This window comes from Hyla sarda, chromosome 1, assembly GCF_029499605.1.
Source record: "Hyla sarda isolate aHylSar1 chromosome 1, aHylSar1.hap1, whole genome shotgun sequence".
Classification (NCBI taxonomy): Eukaryota; Metazoa; Chordata; class Amphibia; order Anura; family Hylidae; genus Hyla; species Hyla sarda.
In genome coordinates, this window is record NC_079189.1 from 362,785,558 (window position 1) to 362,800,684 (window position 15,127).

At 49.7% G+C, this 15,127-nt stretch overlaps 1 protein-coding gene across 8 annotated transcripts in view; it reads right to left on the bottom strand.

Moving 5' to 3' along the window:
- DOCK8 (dedicator of cytokinesis 8) overlaps nucleotides 1-15,127 on the bottom strand; it is a 238,314-nt gene that overhangs the window by 90,540 nt on the left and 132,647 nt on the right. For all 8 annotated transcript variants that reach the window (XM_056522784.1, XM_056522774.1, XM_056522767.1 and 5 more), the window contains one exon: nucleotides 3,142-3,304. In XM_056522784.1, coding sequence (XP_056378759.1) covers nucleotides 3,142-3,304 — 163 coding nt within the window. The remainder of the gene's footprint in view (nucleotides 1-3,141; nucleotides 3,305-15,127) is intronic.

Sequence of the window (15,127 nt, forward strand, 5' to 3'; positions counted from 1 at the left end):
TGCGCTGTGTATGAGTGTGGTCATAGAAAGTAAAAAAAAATATGTGCCCTTTGGAGCATATGAGGAGTAAACATGTTCTGTGCAATGAGCAGGAGCTCATTCTTTTTTTTGGTCGAGGATACTGTCACTGGCCACTCCTACCTAGACATGCTGAAGGAACGGCTTATGCCAGAGAAAATCTGCCAAACAAAGCCTAATAGCAGGATGGTGAACCTCCACCTTTCCATTTGGATATGAACAACCTGAGGCTTTTCTACACCATAACAGGCTCTAAAACTGTTGAGAAATTCCCTCCATAGTGTTTAGTGTTAATAAATGTGTGTTATGTTCTCTAGGATATGAATACCAAGGCTATAATTTTGCTCCGTCCTTTTTGAATCATGCTGTATAAATGTATGTATATATATATATATATATATATATATATATACACCGTATATATCGGGGTATACCACGCACTGGCCTATAACACGCACCCTCATTTTACCAAGGACATTTGGGTCAAAAAAGTTTTTTACCCAAATATCCATGATAAAATGAGGGTGCGTGTGTGCGCGTGTATACCCCGATACACCCCCAGGAAAGGCAGGGGGAGAGAAGCCGTCGCTGCCCGCTTCTCTCCCCCTGCCTTTCCTGGGGTCTAGAGCGCTGCTGTCGGCCCTTTTCACCCCCTGGTTATCGGCGCCGCTGCCCGTTCTGTCCCCCTGACTAACGGTGCCGGCGCCGATAGCCAGGGGGAGAGAAGCAGCGCCGACAGCCAGGGGGAGAGAAGGGGCAGCGGCACCCATTGCCGGCGCCGCTGCCCCGTTGCCTCCCCCCATCACCGATGGCATAATTACCTGAGTCGGGTCCGCGCTGCTCCAGGCCTCCGTCGTGCGTCCCCAGCGTCGTTGCTATGCACGTTATGCCGTTCAGCGCATAGCAATGACGCCGGGGATGCACGACGGAGGCCTGGAGCCGACTCAGGTAATTATGCCACCGGGGATGGGGGGAGGCAACGGGGCAGCGGCGCCGGCAATGGGTGGCGCTGCCCCTTCTCTCCCCCTGGCTGTCAGCGCCGCTTCTCTCTCCCTGGCTATCGGCGCCGGCACCGATAGTCAGGGGGACAGAACGGGCAGCGGCGCCGATAACCAGGGGGTGAAAAGGGCCGACAGCAGCGCTCTAGACCCCAGGAAAGGCAGGGGGAGAGAAGCGGGCAGCGACGGCCTCTCTCCCCCTGCCTTTCGTGGGGGTGTATCGGCGTATAACACACACACAGACTTTAGGCTAAAAATTTTAGCCTAAAAAGTGCGTGTTATACGCCGATAAATACGGTATATATATATATATATATATATATATATATATATATATATACACACACACACACATATATATATATATATATATATTGTGGGATGAGTATTCTCCTTAAGTAGATGGCACCACCTGGTGTATGGAGATTCAAAACAGGCAATAAGCACTCCACAGTCTTTGGGGAAAGGGAATATATAAAGCAGCTCATCACCTTCACAGGTAGCATTCTCTGAAGCTTTAGCTCCAATTATGAAGTCTCAAAAACTAATTGGATGTGATGCCAAGCCAGAATTCTCCCCAGAAGGGAAGAGGACCCATCTGCACACAGCGCTGTTTCGGAGTGTTTGCCGCTCATTAGTACAGAGCAGGGTGTTCTGGCTTAGTTGGTGAGAGGCCTAGAGACCTGATGAGCTGCTTTGCATGACATATATATATATATATATATATATATAGATAGATAGATAGATAGAGAGAGAGTTGTTCTGTACAGTTATACAACTTAACATCCTAAAGCAATTTCATATTTTAGGGCTAGCTAGACCTCCAACACTGTTTTCACTAAGGGAACTGCAATGAAGGTGGCAGCACAATGATTGCAAAAGACGTTAGTCTACAATGGACCAAAGAAGCACTGGCTTCATGGCTATGTCTACTAAATAGAGTGGTTCCAGTGGTTCCATAAATAGAGAGGTTCAAAATTAGCTTATTAATGGTATTGTTCTCCAATGCCAATTTTTTGTACAAATGCCCTATAAGGCATATGGACATTATATCATAGAGGGTAGTACTTCCACTCAGGACCCCATCTATGATGATGGAAGAAGAGCAGCACTTTAAGGCTCTGGCAGACACTGGACGTCCATGCATTACATGAATACCTACCAAGCTACAATTTTCTGCTGAGATCACTGAAGGGAAAGTGAATGACTAGACATGGCTTACATCTTACTGAAAAGGGGATGTCTTTGTGGGAAAACCTCTTCGAGCCCTAAAAATCTATTGGAAAGAGTCTGTGTACTTTCCTTTTACAAATAAGCTGTAAATCCTGTGGGGGGAATCATCTATGTTCAAGTTACCATTTGAAATTTCACAATCACCTCTGTCAATGGCAAAATGGAGTAAAATAACTCCTGCAGTCTCCTATAATGAATAATCTTAGCCAGGTTGTCTACTATGCAGTAGCTCAAATACATTCAGACATTGGTAAGCAACAACAAAAAGAGAACATGTCCAGATGCTTTAAAAGCTTTTTATTTCCATCCTTGAGTCATCCTCATTTTGAGAAGAAGGGCTAGAAGTAAATGAGTATGTGTCCTAGGCAGACAGGTCATGAATTTCTCTGTACTTACTGATCTATTGTGTCCAATGGGCTGATATAGAGGGATATTATATGTCTGTGAGTCTATCACTAAAATGAGTTACTTGTCCCTTTAGTGATATTGGTCGACTAATGGAATATAATTCTCCCTGGATCTAGGACATTGAGGACCTCTTGAGAATATTCTACTATATAATGAATTGGCAAGGCTTTTGTCTAGAGTAAACTGCCCATTTTACAATGTCCTGTTACTGACATAAAAAGGCATGCAGATATAACAGAGAAAAGAAAGGCCATTTACATAACATGTGTTCATTCATGTATTTCAGTAAAGATGCATGTGTGCACAGGAAAAAGCTCTTTTTCCCAAAAGGATCAAGGTCTTTCACTGTAGGACTGTTTTACAGATCAGAAATCGCTATTCCATCTGTTTATGAAAAAAAAATATATATATATATAATTCTGCACTACAGGACAACAGCAAAAACCTGTCTAGTGCAAGATAATCTCTTAATTTAATATCTTACCTGTAGAAGGTGTGAGGAACGTAAACTTCTTTTACAGGAAACTCAAGTATCTCCTTACTTAGACGGGCACGACCTTCAGGAAATGGCTTTACCGGAAGCAACTCAGGGGTAAGGCACCCACTCAGCCCCTCATATACTGGAGAGATCTCAAGTTTCAGCAAACCTTAAGAAAGAAGGCAGATTATGGTGGTATTTGAGAGCTGTATAAAAAATGGTTAAATGGGCACTGTCAGATTCAAAAACTTTTTATATCTTGTTCATCTTGGCAAAACATCAACCTTTCTACTATACTTCTAATGGAAAATGTATTTCTTTTTTATAGAAATCACGGCTTATAAAAAAAAAAAAAAAAAGACCACTAGGGGTCCCCATAGCATCCAGAACAAAATCCTGTCCAGCTGCAGCATCATCTTTGTCCAAGCTGAAGCACAAACATGGACAAAGTCCAGTAAGGCTGGGTTCACACTACGATTTTACTGTACTGGAACCGGATCAGGCTGGGGGGTGCGGAAACTGTGAGCTCCCGTACCCCAGCCCGTATCTAATTCATTTAAATGAGCCGACCGGAGTCACCGTCATGGTTTTAGGTCCGATCAGAAAACCTAATAGGGGGAAAAATGAGTCCAACGGAGTCACCTTTTGACTCTTGTCGGCTCATTAAAATGAATTACATATGAGCCGGGTCCGGCTAGGATACGGGAGTGCCCGGTTTTCGCTCCCCCCAGCCGGATCCAGTTTCCGTCAAGTAAAATCGTAGTGTGAACCCAGCCTGAGAAAGCACTCCTCTGTGCTCACTCCTGTCCTATTAGACTGCTGCATGAAAACAGAGGGGAGGGGTTTACAGAGCAGCCTGCAGTGATTGGATGAAGAGAGCATGCACAGCAGACTCCAGGAAGAAGAGTATTCATGCAGAGTGAAGACACACCCCCTCCAGAGCAAAGAATGACAAATCAAGTGAGCAACAGATATAAGGCATTTTTAAAGAAATATAGGTGCTGACACACAAGAATTATATGTACGGGGGTGTGGCCTGGCGGTTGAGATGAGCGGTCGCACACTGTAGGTGCTCCCGCTTAGAGCCTGCATTTTACCTATCCTGTACTGAATCCTGGAGCCTCTGACTCCGCTGACCCGACTCAGGACCAGAACGATGGCACCTAAACTGGATACTACGAAACAGAAGGATAGATCTGCGGTGGAGAAGCTGCGAGACTATGCCCGCGCGGTGAAACAAGATGGCGCTGGGCGGGCTGGGCCGCAAGGTCGAGCGGAGGAGCGAGAGGCCTTGTCACCCGATGACGACTCTTCCGGCCCTGAGCTGACCCTTCGGGAGGTGAGCGACACCCTCTTGATGGCTATTCAGACGTGCCGGACCTCCCTTACGGGCAAGATGGAGGAGGTCAGGGTGGATGTTGGCCTTCTCCGGCAAGATCTGCAGAGTCTCCGGGAACGGGTTGGGGAGACGGAGACTCGCATCTCCACTCTAGAGGACACGGTACAGCCCTTACCTTCCTCCTTACGAGCGGTGCAGGAGCAGCTGGAGTCGGCCCGCCAGAAGAATGATGACCTCGAGAACCTGCAGCGCCGGAACAACATACAGGTGATAGGTCTCCCGGAACGCGCAGAGGGCCAGAATCCCGGGGCCTTTGTGGAAACATGGATTCGGGAGCTCATGCCAGATGTTCCCTTCTCTGCTGCTTATGCTGTAGAGAGGGCGCACCGAGTGCCGGCGAAACCACCTGTACCGGGGGCCCCTCCTCGCCCGCTGCTAGCAAGATTCCTCAATTGCAATGACCGGGACCTGATACTCCGTTCTGCCCGCCGGCTGCCGGAGATCACGGTCCAGAATGCCAAGGTGTCCATCTTCCCGGACTTCTCCTCCGATCTCCAGCGCAAGAGGGCCTCCTTCACTTCTGTTAAGGCGCGGTTGCGTGAACGGGGGGTGCCGTACTCCATGGCCTACCCTGCCCGACTCCGGGTGGTGGATGGAGACCGGGCGATTTTCTTTGCCACCCCGCAGGACGCAGATGAATGGCTGAGTAGGCGGAGGTGAACCTGCTGCCCCTGGCGGGACCTAGCTGCCTGACCGGACTGATGTGGGTGACAGCCATGGAGTCCCAGCATGTGTCCCTTTTCAACATCTCCTGTCTACCCTGGTTCCCTGCAGTGTTTGAGGTACTGTGTATTTCCCTGCTATCCCACCTATTTGGCACCTTTTTTCCACCCTCTCCCCCCCAGTCCAGACTGCCCTGTGTTTTCTTTTTTCCCCCCACAGCTCACTGTTACCCCTGGGACGTTTTAAGTTTGCCCACGTGGGACTGGGCCGGACTTCTGTGGGGAGCATGCCCCTCTGTCTTTCCTCCGGTCGGCTGGACCCCCATACCCGGACTGCTCTCCCCATTGTTTTTGGTTATCCTCATTGGATGGAACTTTCAAGACTTTCTTCCAGTTCCCCCCACAAATTGGATCCCCCTGCCTGGACATTCCAAATGCTGGATTCCCCCCCTCCCTATGCCCCTGCTTGACCTCTGAAGCGAGGTCACTTCCATGTGCCCTTTATGGGTTGAATAGGGTGTGGGTTATGATGACTGCTCTCCTGCTGGGTGGGTGGCGGGAGACTGGTGTCAATGGTGGTCACTTTGCACTGTTTATTATGATTTCTACTCCTCCAATTCTCGTTCTGTCTCCTGATGTATCCTCGTCTGTTCCCTCTTTCCTGCCTTGGTTTCTTCCCCCTCCTGAGTATCATACCTTAAGCCTCCTCCTTTTTTCCCCTTGCCTCTTTGTTTCTTGGTGGTCATTTTCTTCTCCCCCCCCCCCCCCCCCTCTCTTCTTTATTTGTTTTCCTGTTTTTCCCTCCTGTTTCTATCTGTTGTCCTCCTTGCCCCTTCTGCAGTTTATATAATCCAGAGGCTCTCATCTATCCCATGTTTGAGCAGGCTCTCCCCACTAGATGGAGCTGTTGCTCTCTCACTGCTTTTCCTGCAGTGGTTATGTTTGCTTTTCTTGTTTTCTTCTATGTTTGTTCCCCATGTTTAGGGGAGGTTTCTCTTGTCAGAATGTGCATTCCCAATGGAGCTTATCTTGTACCACTTCTACCTCTCACCACCTTGGTGCCCTTTCTATTTTCATGGACCCGTGTGTGTTTGTAACAATCTGTTGGTGTGGATGGCTGATGTTTGTGTTGTCTTTATGTGTCTCTTGCTGTGTTCTTTGTGTTCACTCTCTTTTGCCATGGTGGACCTTAGAGTAATGTTGTGGAATATACGGGGGGCCCGGGCCCCTCGTAAACGTACAATGGTCTTTGCACATATTAGGAAGTTCCGCCCTCATGTCATAGCATTACAAGAGACACATCTCACCCCGGACAGGGCCCACCAGTTTACCAAACCTTGGGTACAATGGTCTCACCACTCCTTCCATACATCTTTTTCTAGGGGCGTTTCACTTTTGGTTGCTAGGTCAGTGAGATGGGATCCTGTAGCTGTGCGTAGAGACTCACAAGGTCGTTATATTTTTGTCTATGCCTACATTAACAATGTGCCTTATGTGCTGCTATGTATTTATAATCCCCCGCCGGCCTCCATGGAGGTATTGCATAGTGCTGTCACTTTTGCTGCTGGCTACCCTTCCGCGCGTGTGCTGTGTATGGGAGATTTTAATATGGTGCCTGACTTGGTCATGGATCGCCACAGTACCAGGGGGGTTCCTTTGGGAACTGGGACCACTCCTCTCTCTCTGTTGGTAGATGAAATTGGCTGGGTGGACATCTTTCGGGATCGCCATCCTCATACTAGACAATTCTCCTGTCACACTCTGGGTCGCAATGCGCTGTCCAGAATCGACCTTGCTTATGGTAATCCGCTTCTCATGTCTCAGGTCTCGGCAGTTTCGTATGAACCGCGTGCTGTATCTGACCATTCTCCATTATTGCTGGACATTCGCGTGGCCGATTCTGGTACACTGCATAGATGGAGAATACACCCTTTCTGGCTGGATCAGATTGGCCCCAATGACCGTATCCCGGACCAGGTGTTCCTTCAAGCCAATGTTCCTGGAGGTTCTCCTGTGCTGGTGTGGGACACTCTAAAGGCATACCTGCGGGGTTGCCTGCGATCTACGATCTCTTTTATTAAGAAATCTGCATCTCGGTGGGAGGAGGAACTGGCCAGTTCCTGCACCGCTCTGGAGGCCAGATATGTGGCGGACCCTTCAGAGTCTAATAAGGCGGCTTGGCTGCGGGAGGGCAGACAATATATGCTACATCTTCACGAAAAGGCCAATAGGAAATTATTTTCACCAAGCAATTCTATTTCGAACATGGTAATCAATCCAGTAAACTGTTAGCTCACATAGTACGGCAATCTACTACAGCTGCTCAGGTTCTTAGACTTAAAGCCCCAGATGGGTCTATGCTGCTGGGGGTGGAGGAGATGGCACAAAGTTTTTCTGCCTTTTATACTAACCTCTATTCTTCGCAGGTTCAATATGATGATGCGGAGCTGGCTTCTTACCTGGACGGCATAGATTTCCCTGTTTTATCTGATAGTGATAGAGACATGTTGGATGCCCCTCTTACGCTCTTGGAAGTGCAGGAAGCAGTAGCTGATATGACTAGGGGTAAGTCTCCGGGCCCGGATGGCCTCCCCTTGGAGGTTTATTTTCGGTACTCGGAAATTCTCCTTCCTCCCCTGTTGGCTATGTTTGAAAAGGCATTTATAGACGATATTCTACCTGACTCTATGTACGAGGCAACCATAGTTGTCCTCTTGAAACCTGACAAAGATCCCTTAGAATGTGGATCCTATCGGCCGATTTCTTTATTAAATCTGGATTATAAAATTCTCACAAAAGTTTTAGCTAAGCGGTTGAATCAGGTAGTACTGTCCATTATACACTCAGATCAGACCGGATTCATGCCGGGCAAGTCCACATCGGACAATATCCGTAGGGTTCAAACTGCCGTCCAGGTGGGAGGGGCTCTGGGTGGTGATTGGGCCTTGGCGTCTTTAGATGCTGCCAAGGCTTTTGACTCGGTGGAGTGGGGGTACCTGCAGGCAGTGCTCTCTAGGTTCGGTTTTGGTCCTGCTTTCCGGAAGTGGGTCTCCCTCCTCTACCGGTGTCCGCGGGCCCAGGTCCTGGTTAATGGTACTTGCTCACGCCTGTTTCCCTTGGGCAGGGGTACGCGTCAGGGGTGCCCTCTGTCCCCGCTCCTGTTTGCGGTGGCGGTGGAGCCCCTTGCACTGCGTATCCGCCAGGACCCTGGTTTCCGTGGTATGCCGGTGGGAGATAGGGAAGAACGCATTGGTCTGTACGCGGATGATACAGTGCTCTTTCTCTCAGACCCGTTGGCGACACTGCCGTATGCTATGGCCTTACTGGATAGGTTCGGATTCTATTCTGGGCTGTTTATTAACTGGTCTAAATCCGTTATTATGCCCCTCTTGCGTAAAATTTGGCCCCCCATTATGTGTGGCCTTCCAGTGGTCACGGAGTTTAAGTACCTGGGGATCGTCTAACATCCTTTCACTGATCCCATATGTCAAATCCAAATTTAGAGTTTGGGCTACGCTACCGCTATCTGTTACTGGGCGTGTTAATCTTATTAAACTCATTATCCTTCCTAAATGCCTATATATGTTGGAACACGCTTCTGGACCTGTCCCTAAATGTTTCTTTGACTCCCTTCACTCTCTTCTGTCCCGATTTATTTGGGGCCCGAATAGACGCAAAATTCGACTTTCTACTTTGCAACGCCCTAAATTAGTGGCAGGTATGTCATTACCCGACTTCTACCTTTACTATTTGGCGGGCCAGCTACGATATCTCAGGCAATGGGTGGGAGAGGATGTTGGAACAGGTCTGGAGCGATCCTTAACTAGCTTTGTCCCGTTCTTGACCCCGAGACTTCTACTGGAGAGTCCTACCCTTGGCGGGCGGGCTTACCTACCCCTTCATAAACTGGCGATCAAGGTGTGGCGTGCTGCTAAGGTGCTCTATGGTTATACTGGTGTGCCATTGGATCTCCCGATGTGGGACAACCCCTTCCTCCCACACATTACTGTCTCTCTGGACCCACCCTTTTGGAGGGGACTCGGGATTCTTACTTTAGACCATGTGTACCGTGACAATGTACTGTGTTCCTTTGATCAGTTACAATCCACCTATGCTTTGCCCAGGCACTGTTTTTTTAGGTATTTACAGTTGCGCCATGCGCTTAATGCTCAGTTCCCTGTAGGTAGCGCCCCTATCTCAGCCTTCCCTCTAATAGGTGTGCTGCGATCTCAGGGTCCTAGGGGGCTGGTGTCCATCCTGTATACACGCCTCATTCAGGCCAAGGTTTCCGGTTCCCAGCTGCCGGCGGTCCGGCATTGGGAGTCTCACATCCCCAATTTGTCTACAGAGATCTGGGAGGAAATATTTTCTTCACATATGCTGGTGTCCCCAGCGGCTAATAATAAATTGATTCAATTGAATGTCATTCATTACAGCTATGTTACCCCTCTCAGACTGTTTAGAATGGGTCGTTCCGACTCTGATGCCTGTCATCGCTGTGGTGATGCCGGAGCGGACTTTTGGCATCTTATTTGGGCTTGCCCCAATATTGAGGCATTTTGGGGGGAGGTTATTCGATTCCTCAACATGCTTGCCCAGCCTCCCTTATCTGCTGACCCCTTAATCTGTCTATTTGGTGTTTTAGATGAGGAGATGTGGACTCATCATGTCCGCGTCTTCTTTAGGGAAACATTATTCATGGCCAGGAAGGCTATTGCACTTAAGTGGATGGACCCCGGCCCTCCTACTTTATCTCAATGGAAGGCTTTGGTGAATGCAGTGATACCCTTCTCCCATTTGGTATATAAACATAGGAAATGTCCCGGTAAATTTCTTTCAGTGTGGGGTGAGTGGTGCTCCTCTCCGTCCACGCAATGCTCATACTCTATGTCTCCTCGTGGGCCTACTGTTACGCCGAGCGCTCCGGGTCCCCGCTCCTCCCCGGAGCGCTCGCAACATCCTCGCTACTGCAGCGCCCCGGTCAGATCCACTGACCGGGTGCGCTGCGATACCGCCTCCAGCCGGGATGCGATTCGCGATGCGGGTGGCGCCCGCTCGCGATGCGCACCCCGGCTCCCGTACCTGACTCGCTCTCCGTCGGTCCTGTCCCGGCGTGCGCGGCCCCGCTCCCTAGGGCGCGCGCGCGCCGGGTCTCTGCGATTTAAAGGGCCACTGCGCCACTGATTGGCGCAGTTGTTCTAATTAGTGTGTTCACCTGTGCACTCCCTATGTATACCTCACTTCCCCTGCACTCCCTCGCCGGATCTTGTTGCCATCGTGCCAGTGAAAGCGTTTCCTTGTGTGTTCCTAGCCTGTGTTCCAGACCTCCTGCCGTTGCCCCTGACTACGATCCTTGCTGCCTGCCCCGACCTTCTGCTACGTCCGACCTTGCTCTTGTCTACTCCCTTGAACCGCGCCTATCTTCAGCAGTCAGAGAGGTTGAGCCGTTGCTAGTGGATACGACCTGGTTACTACCGCCGCTGCAAGACCAACCAGCTTTGCGGCGGGCTCTGGTGAATACCAGTAGTAACTTAGAACCGGTCCACTAGCACGGTCCACGCCAATCCCTCTCTGGCACAGAGGATCCACCTCCTGCCAGCCGAATCGTGACAGTAGATCCGGCCATGGATCCCGCTGAAGTTCCACTGCCAGTTGTCGCCGACCTCACCATGGTGGTCGCCCAGCAGTCACAACAGATAGCGCAACAAGGCCATCAGCTGTCTCAACTGACCGTGATGCTACAGCAGCTACTACCACAGCTTCAGCAATCATCTCCTCCGCCAGCTCCTGCACCTCCTCCGCAGCGAGTGGCCGCTTCCGGCCTACGACTATCCTTGCCGGATAAATTTGATGGGGACTCTAAGTTTTGCCGTGGCTTTCTTTCACAATGTTCCCTGCACTTGGAGATGATGTCGGACCAGTTTCCTACTGAAAGGTCTAAGGTGGCTTTCATAGTCAGCCTTCTGTCTGGGAAAGCTCTGTCATGGGCCACACCGCTCTGGGACCGCAATGACCCCGTCACTGCCTCTGTACACTCCTTCTTCTCGGAAATTCGAAGTGTCTTTGAGGAACCTGCCCGAGCCTCTTCTGCTGAGACTGCCCTGCTGAACCTGGTCCAGGGTAATTCTTCCGTTGGCGAGTACGCCATACAATTCCGTACTCTTGCTTCCGAATTATCCTGGAATAATGAGGCCCTCTGCGCGACCTTTAAAAAAGGCCTATCCAGCAACATTAAAGATGTTCTGGCCGCACGAGAAATTCCTGCTAACCTGCATGAACTCATTCATCTAGCCACTCGCATTGACATGCGTTTTTCCGAAAGGCGTCAGGAGCTCCGCCAGGATATGGACTTTGTTCGCACGAGGCGTTTTTTCTCCCCGGCTCCTCTCTCCTCTGGTCCTCTGCAATCCGTTCCTGTGCCTCCCGCCGTGGAGGCTATGCAAGTTGACCGGTCTCGCTTGACATCTCAAGAGAGGACACGACGCCGCATGGAGAATCTTTGCCTGTACTGTGCTAGTACCGAACACTTCCTGAAGGATTGTCCTATCCGTCCTTCCCGCCTGGAAAGACGTACGCTGACTCCGCACAAAGGTGAAACAGTCCTTGATGTCAACTCTGCTTCTCCACGTCTTACTGTGCCTGTGCGGATATCTGCCTCTACCTTCTCTTTCTCTACTATGGCCTTCTTGGATTCCGGATCTGCAGGAAATTTTATTTTGGCCTCTCTCATCAACAGGTTCAACATCCCAGTGACCAGTCTCGCCAGACCCCTCTACATCAATTGTGTTAACAATGAAAGATTGGACTGTACCGTACGTTACCGCACGGAGCCCCTCCTAATGTGCATCGGACCTCATCACGAAAAAATTGAGTTTTTGGTCCTCTCCAATTGCACTTCCGAAATTCTCCTTGGACTACCATGGCTTCAACGCCATTCACCAACCCTTGATTGGTCCACAGGAGAGATCAAGAGCTGGGGTACTTCTTGTTTCAAGGACTGTCTTAAACCGGTTCCCAGTACTCCCTGCCGTGACCCTGTGGTTCCCCCTGTAACCGGTCTCCCTAAGGCTTATATGGACTATGCTGACGTATTTTGCAAAAAACAAGCTGAGACTTTACCTCCTCACAGGCCTTATGACTGTCCTATTGACCTCCTCCCGGGCACTACTCCACCCCGGGGCAGAATTTATCCTCTGTCCGCCCCAGAGACTCTTGCTATGTCTGAATACATCCAGGAAAATTTAAAAAAAGGGTTTATCCGCAAATCCTCCTCTCCTGCCGGAGCTGGATTTTTCTTTGTGTCCAAAAAAGATGGCTCCCTACGTCCTTGCATTGATTACCGCGAACTTAATAAAATCACGGTAAAGAACCGCTACCCCCTACCTCTTATCTCAGAACTCTTTGATCGCCTTCAAGGTGCCCACATCTTTACCAAACTGGACTTAAGAGGTGCTTATAATCTCATCCGCATCAGGGAGGGGGACGAATGGAAAACTGCATTTAACACTAGAGATGGACACTTTGAGTACCTGGTCATGCCCTTTGGCCTGTGCAACGCCCCTGCCGTCTTCCAAGACTTTGTTAATGAAATTTTTCGTGACCTCTTATATTCCTGTGTTGTTGTGTATCTGGACGATATTCCGATTTTTTCTGCCAACTTAGAAGAACACCGCCAGCATGTCCGCATGGTTCTTCAGAGACTTCGAGACAATCAACTTTATGCCAAAATGGAGAAATGTCTGTTTGAATGTCAATCTCTTCCTTTCCTAGGATACTTGGTCTCTGGCCAGGGACTACAAATGGACCCAGATAAACTCTCTGCCGTCTTAGATTGGCCACGCCCCTCCGGACTCCGTGCTATCCAACGTTTTTTGGGGTTCGCCAATTATTACAGACAATTTATTCCACATTTTTCCACTATTGTGGCTCCTATCGTGGCTTTAACCAAGAAGAATGCCAATCCTAAGTCCTGGTCTCCTCAAGCGGAAGACGCATTTAAACGGCTCAAGTCTGCCTTTTCTTCTGCTCCCGTGCTCTCCAGACCTGACCCATCTAAACCCTTCCTATTGGAGGTTGATGCCTCCTCAGTGGGAGCTGGAGCGGTCCTTCTACAAAAAAATTCTTCCGGGCATGCTGTTACTTGTGGTTTTTTTTCTAGGACCTTCTCTCCGGCGGAGAGGAACTACTCCATCGGGGATCGAGAACTACTGGCCATTAAATTGGCACTTGAGGAATGGAGGCATCTGCTGGAGGGATCAAAATTTCCAGTTATCATTTACACCGATCACAAGAATCTCTCCTATCTCCAGTCTGCCCAACGGCTGAATCCTCGCCAGGCCAGGTGGTCTCTGTTCTTTGCCCGTTTTAACTTTGAAATTCATTTTCGCCCTGCCGACAAGAACATTAGGGCCGATGCTCTCTCTCGTTCCTCGGATGCCTCGGAAGTAGAGCTCTCTCCGCAACACATCATTCCTCCTGACTGTCTGATCTCCACTTCTCCAGCCTCCATCAGGCAAACTCCTCCAGGGAAGACCTTCGTTTCTCCACGCCAACGCCTCGGGATTCTCAAATGGGGTCACTCCTCCCACCTCGCTGGCCATGCGGGCATCAAAAAGTCCTTGCAACTCATCTCTCGTTTCTATTGGTGGCCGACTCTGGAGACGGATGTTGTTGATTTTGTGCGGGCCTGTACTGTCTGTGCCCGGGATAAGACTCCTCGCCAGAAGCCTGCTGGTCTCCTTCATCCTCTGCCTGTCCCCGAACAGCCTTGGTCTCTGATTGGTATGGACTTTATTACAGACTTACCCCCATCCCGTGGCAACACTGTTGTTTGGGTGGTCGTTGATCGATTTTCCAAGATGGCACATTTTATTCCTCTTCCTGGTCTTCCTTCAGCGCCTCAGTTGGCAAAACAATTTTTTGTACACATTTTTCGTCTTCACGGTTTGCCCACGCAGATCGTCTCGGATAGAGGCGTCCAATTCGTGTCAAAATTCTGGAGGGCTCTCTGTAAACAACTCAAGATTAAATTAAACTTCTCTTCTGCTTATCATCCTCAATCCAATGGGCAAGTAGAAAGAATTAACCAGGTCCTGGGTGACTATTTACGGCATTTTGTTTCCTCCCGCCAGGATGACTGGGCAGATCTTCTACCATGGGCCGAATTCTCGTACAACTTCAGAGTCTCTGAATCTTCTTCCAAATCCCCATTTTTCGTGGTGTACGGCCGTCACCCTCTTCCCCCCCTCCCTACTCCCTTGCCCTCTGGTTTGCCCGCTGTGGATGAAGTAACTCGTGATCTTTCCACCATATGGAAAGAGACCCAAAATTCTCTTTTACAGGCTTCATCTCGCATGAAAAAGTTTGCCGATAAGAAAAGAAGAGCTCCCCCCATTTTTTCTCCCGGAGACAAGGTATGGCTCTCCGCTAAATATGTCCGCTTCCGTGTCCCCAGCTACAAACTGGGACCACGCTATCTTGGTCCTTTCAAAATCTTGTGCCAAATTAATCCTGTCTCTTACAAACTTCTTCTTCCTCCTTCTCTTCGTATTCCTAATGCCTTTCATGTCTCTCTTCTTAAACCACTCATCATCAACCGTTTCTCTCCCAAACTTATTTCTCCCACTCCTGTTTCCGATTCTTCTGACATCTTCTCCGTAAAGGAGATACTGGCCTCCAAGACGGTCAGAGGGAAAACATTTTTTTTGGTTGATTGGGAGGGCTGTGGTCCTGAAGAGAGATCCTGGGAACCTGAGGACAATATCCTAGACAAAAGTCTGGTCCTCAGGTTCTCAGGCTCCAAGAAGAGGGGGAGACCCAAGGGGGGGGGTACTGTTACGCCGAGCGCTCCGGGTCCCCGCTCCTCCCCGGAGCGCTCGCAACATCCTCGCTACTGCAGCGCCCCGGTCAGATCCACTGACCAGGTGCGCTG